Genomic DNA, 6,000 nt, shown 5'->3' on the forward strand with positions numbered 1-6,000 from the left:
ATGGATTTAACCTGTACAGCTGTGTTTACAGAGTTGAATGTTTTTTGTCTCTGAGTATTACAGCTGCACAAGTGGGATAATATGAAGATAGATGAGAAAAGTTATCTTACAAATACAATTGGGTTGTTATGTGCAATTAATTCTGGTTTTGCAATAATCCTGTTGTTTTAAAGGTACATTTAGGTCATTAAATATTGGAGCCCTTGAGGAGGTTGTTGAAATGAAAGCTTTTACCATCGGTGTGAAAATAAGATGAAGGTAATAGAGAACTCTAAGATGTATTGCTTAGTTATTGATCTGGGGCTTCAACATAGCAGCAGGACACACAATCCTATTTGAACTTCTTATTTTGTAAAGGCCTGATCCAAAGTCTGCTGAAGTCTATGTCAATGGGAGGTCTTTCCTTCAGTAGATTTTGGCTCAAGCCCTAAATGCTCATATACAAGATTACTTCGAAGAATTCCCTTCTGATTCTGTTCTTGGCAGAAAAGAACAACCTTGTTTTTAACAGATTTTGAAAAACTCATCTCAGTGAAAGAGGGAGATTTGGAGGGCAGTATCAGCGAATATCTGCTAATCTGATTTGTGTCCCCATAAAGCGGGATGTTTCTGGTAGTATGATGAGGAGTCCCCCGTTAGGGAAACTTTCATAGCATACATTGGCTTTCTCCCCACTGAATATCAAAAAAAGACAGGAGGTGACAAACAAGGCAGAAGGCAAGTACGAAGAGTAATACCATCTCTGATGTTGCCCGATTCAAGAAATGGCGAAAAGAGACAATTCTTCAGTCAGCTTTACCAGCCCAAGGTCTGAATTTGAGGATGGCTGGCAACAGCAGAAGCTCTCATGAAAAACAAAAATTCAATGAAACGAGAAATGGTTAGAAGATAAGTACAGTTCTATACAGGGTGCTGGAGAAAACTATTACTGCCATACTCTATTGTTACAGAGCATCCTTGGGCCATTACACTGTGCTTTACATATTCCTACAAAACAATCACAAAATAGATCCGCAGTGAAATATTTACTACATTGGACTCTACTTTAAAATACATATGGGTTGTCTGCACCTCTTGACAGCCTTCGGTTTTCCATCCCACACAAAACTAAGCTGACATTTTTGGCAAGGTAACTACTTAAGTCTTGATTAATAAAGGAAGCTAGATATATGATCATTTATTGTGACTCCACCCTCTCTGATCCTGTCCCTGAATGGCTCCCTAATGGTTGTCCTTTTTGCCCTCCTTCAGAAAACTAGATTTTGACACATCACTGCTAATCTTTCTACTGTAATATTTAGGGCCTGTAGAATACATCACTGTAATATTTATTTGAAAAGGCTTATCCACAAAATTCAGCTATTTAAATGTTAGTAATTTATGGTTATAAGTGAGTTAACTATCAGGTTTGTGTGAGCCAGATAGCAAAGGTCAGTTGAGAAGTATGAGGAAAGCATTGAGCATAAGGGGGAAAAACAATTAAATGAGAGCCTTCGCAGCTCATTCAGCAAGGCCATTGCGATTCTACATTGTCATTTTAACTATTGCTTCTGTAATCTATATCTTGAAGCTGGATTAATTGCCACATTAATTTCATTTACTAGTCAGGTGTCAGTTCCCAGCTGGCCAAAGTATCTTTTTTTCTCACAGTGTATGTTCACTTCCCCACTAGTATTCTCTCTCTCTCTTGCTCTGTCTTGCTCCTGTGAAAGATTCAGGTGTGGAATACTATGGTTATATTTATATATAACTGATTCCAACCTTTTCTCATTTATTCAATTGAAATGTATGATGCTTAGACTAAAGAAGAAGATTTTACACTTCCATATTTACAAGTTGTATTAACCAAATTAACATAAAATCACAGAAAGTAAAGGAGGGATTCAATGTTTAATAAGAAGAATTGAATTAGGTATAATTTGATGGGTGCAAAGGTTATAAAACTAACACCTGAATGTCACAAACATAACACTTAGTAAGTCTAAATTTATAATAAAGTGGTTCTGGCATCGCACTAATCACTATTTTGGGAAAGCAACTATTAACCAAACATGGATCTTTAATACAGATCCTTTTCGGGTCAATTAGTAGTTATGGGCTATTAGTTACCAAAATCAAAGGGAGAATTTTTTTAAAATGTCAAGTTAGGCACATGTGACTAACTGTAAGCACATAAGTAGCCATATTGAAGTCCTATTAAGGTTAGGCATGTGCTTGAATACCTTGTCAAATCAAGGCCTTTGCACAAGCGCACCATTGAGCTTGTGCAGAGTCCCACCAAAGTCACGGGAATCTCTGTCCGAGGCATTCCTATAGCCCCCGCCACTGTAGTATCTGACCACCTTGCAATCTGAATGTGTATTTATCCTTGCCAAACCCATGAGAGGTAGGGAATTTGCACACATGCAGACATCTGCGGGTGTGGATCCACTTGCAAAGTGTAACCCTTACTCTGTTTGAGATCCTGCTCCAAAACCCATTGAAGCCAATGGAAACAGTCCCATCGACTTCAGTGGCCTTTGGGCTCAGGGCCTGAATGCCAAAATGTTTCCTTAGGTATTAATAGTAACAAATCATAGTCAAGATTATTTACGCTCAGGCACACACCTAGATACAATAAACTGTAAACTCCAAATATATTCTGAATGATTTTAGAACTGCTTCCTAATTTCTTCTGGAATTTACCAATTAGGTATCAAACACAGATACATTGAACTCCCCCTTCCCCCCCATTTACCTTAGTTTCTGGTTCTATTTAATACCAGGACATGGTAAATTATTTAAAATTCTAATCCTTTAAATCATTAAGGATCTTGCCCAAAGCCCATTGAAGTGAATAGAGAGATTCCCATTGACTTAAAGCCGCAGGACTCTAGATCAGTGGTTCTCAACCAGGGACACACGTACCCCTGGAAGTATGCAGATATCTTTTAGGGGGTACATCAACTCATCTAGATATTTAGCTAGTTTTACAACAGGCTACATAAAAAGCACTAGTGAAGTCCATACAAACTAAAATTTCATTGAGTGACTTGTTTATAATGCTCTGTATGCTGAAATGTAAGTACAATATTAATATTCCAATTGATTTATTTTATAATTATATAGTAAAAATGAGAAAGTAAGCAATTTTTCAGTAATAGTGTACTATGACACTTTTGTATTTTTATGTCTGATTTTGCAAGCAAAATAAGTGAGGTGAAACTTGGGAGTACATAAGGCACATCAGACTCCTGAAAGGGATACGGTAGTCTGGAAAGGTTGAGAGTCACTGCTAGATGAAGTCAATGTGAGCTGCTGATATTCAGCAGCTGTGTAAATTATGCCTTTAATTCTTTGAGCCATGTGCTTCCTTATCTCCTACTCTGCATGAAGGATGTAGCTTCTTGCTTAAGCAGTAATGAGCAGTGCACAGTTAGTGTAGTGCAGTTATGATTATTTTTATGGTCTCTGCACTGTTAACAGTCATGCGGGAATATTGCTCAAGCTCTATGTATCTGCTATAAAGCTTGTTAAAATGCAAGTAAACCTACATTTACGTGTAGTGATTAAGCCATATCCACAATCTCTATAGCTCAGGTACATATTCTGATTTAGCTTAAAATGATCAAGCAATCACCTAGGTAACAACATAGGAATATATAAAAGCCTTATCAAGTTAATGAATTCTTTTGGCCTCCGTTGTTCCAAAGGAATAATGCAGGCAAGCCTCCTGTCTCTGAGCTACTCAAACAGATGTTTTCAGTCATCAGGATAGCAGCTCAGTAGATATTGTTTAATGCTTCACATGTGAACTTGGATTGACGTTAATGGGAGGGACATATACACACCAGAGGACAGAATGTAGTCCTTGATCTGGGACCTGAGATCCCTGAAGATCAGACAGATGTGCGCCCAATACATGATTGTAAGATGCATTTGCTCAGTCACGCAGACAATCAACTAGCAGTTTTAATTCTTTTATTTCAATAGAGGATAATTTGATTTTAGATTTTTATGACCCCCTTAGCAGCAAAGAGATTAAAATAAATGAAGAGTATTTTAAAAAACACACACACAGAACAACCTCTGTTCTTTCTCCCTCTCAGTTAGAGGATTCATAGCTGCACATCTTCAGAGACAGACTGGAGTTTTAAGGTCCTGATCCTACAATGAGCTCCATATGAGCAGACTACACCGGCTCAGGACTCACCCAGAGGACATTCTTTGCAGGGTCTAGGCCTAAATGCTTAAATTACAGATTAAGCCAGAAAGGAGAGCAAAATGTAAAGTAATTTTCAAAAAGCCACAAACTTCTCTTAGATCTGGAAGCAAAAAGTCAGTATTCTCTCTGGTTTATTCTGGTTTCATTTCTGGGTTTTTTTTCTCCCTCTTCTAGTGGCTTTGTTTTTAACAGTGTGTCTGACCAAACATGATTGATTTTGATGTGAATTTCATTTCTGTTTTATAGCCTTGAAAGCTGTATTTGATGAGACGAGCCTATTCTCAAAAGGAATTCTGAATCGTGAACAAAAAGCAAGGCAACTGTGTGAGCAAATGTGCAACGAAGGCAAGATGAAAAGAAATATAAAGCAAGCAAAGTTGAAAGAAAAAGAAACCTTCCTTTTGTTACAAAAATGGTTAAGTACAAAGAATGCCATACATAGAATGAATATTTTTGCCACAAACCTTTTAACAGAGTAAGTAGGGTCAAATCTTCCAGTATTTGCTTGGGACATGTTCCTTACACAGTATTTACAGGGCCTTTTCCTGCAACCAGGTACTCAGTGTGAGTAACTTTGTTCATGTAAGTCTTATTAAAGTAACAGGAGTGAGTTAGAGCACTCATATGTATGTTTGTCTGCAAGATCAGCCTTTTGGAAAAAATCTGCCTGAAGTTACTGGCCATTCCACATGCTAATTTGGATAATTTTGCAGGCCTAATCCTCCTGCAAACTCCTCCTGTAAACATGTGATTTCCCCACTGAGTTCAACAGAACAATACATGTGTGTAAAAATACTCATGTGCATAAGTGTTTAAAGGGTTAGAACCCTAGTTTTGGCTGGTAGGAGGAACTCCAGTTTTTTTCCTTTTTCTTATGAATTTCAAAGCATGCCAAACAAACTCATAGTAAGAGTGATTTAAAGCAAACAAAATGCACTTCTACAAGAACACTGCAGTGACATTCATAAATAGACATATTATAATGTAAAAAGATTAAGATAAAACATATGTATAATTAACTCAACGTCTTCCTTTCAGAATCATTTTTGATCCCATTGGTAGTATGGACACAAATATCAGTGAACAGTTACATGAATAAGTCAAGCAGAGGCATACAAAACAATTAAACTACAGGCCTGAACCTGAAGAATACATTTCCAAAACACTTTTATAGTTGTTATTACTCCTGTTTTTGAGTGTTTGTAAACTTTATTTTGTTCCTGTGTGTTTGTATATTTATTTCTAAAGAGAAGCGCTACTAAAAAATATCCCACTTTTCTATCTGAAAATTATTTACTTACGGTAAAAAGTAGTACCTAAGATCACTTTAACTGTACTATCACATAGCTTTCATGTTATTTATACAGCATTGTAAATGTGTCTGATGTTTTATAAAATATGACAAAATTATCCACAGCCATTTCATGCTGTTATTATTGCTTATTGTTGTTAAAAACTTATTGTTTTTATGGTAGAACTCACTATGGGCTTAAAGCTTTCCAAACACAGAAACATGATCTCTGCTCTGATGAGCTTACAGTCTAAGGATAGACAAGTGCACAGAGGTTAGGGGAAAGGAAACAGGTGTGACAGATATGGCATTTTCTTGCAATATCCTTGGGAGACATTATTGAATTAACTTTAAGTATCTTTGAGGTCTATTGTATTAAATGAATGGTTTATGTCTTATTGTGAGCTGGGATTATATGTAGCCTCTGGGAGGGAGGGGACATGATGTGAGACATAGGTGGGATTATTTTGATCAGTGTGCCACACAAGAATGCACTTTTGGAACA

The 6,000-nt window shown here is 36.9% G+C and overlaps 1 protein-coding gene across 1 annotated transcript in view; it reads left to right on the forward strand.

Moving 5' to 3' along the window:
- WDR49 (WD repeat domain 49) overlaps nucleotides 1-4,524 on the forward strand; it is a 38,221-nt gene extending 33,697 nt beyond the window's left edge. Inside the window, 2 exon segments of the mRNA XM_067536543.1 lie at nucleotides 174-258; nucleotides 4,451-4,524. Coding sequence (XP_067392644.1) covers nucleotides 174-256 — 83 coding nt within the window. The 3' untranslated portion in view covers nucleotides 257-258; nucleotides 4,451-4,524.
- The last annotated feature ends 1,476 nt before the right edge of the window (nucleotides 4,525-6,000 follow it).

Source organism: Emydura macquarii, unplaced genomic scaffold (genome assembly GCF_026122565.2).
Source record: "Emydura macquarii macquarii isolate MOO-44397 ecotype Brisbane River unplaced genomic scaffold, CSIRO-AGI_Emac_v2 contig_3603, whole genome shotgun sequence".
Classification (NCBI taxonomy): Eukaryota; Metazoa; Chordata; order Testudines; family Chelidae; genus Emydura; species Emydura macquarii.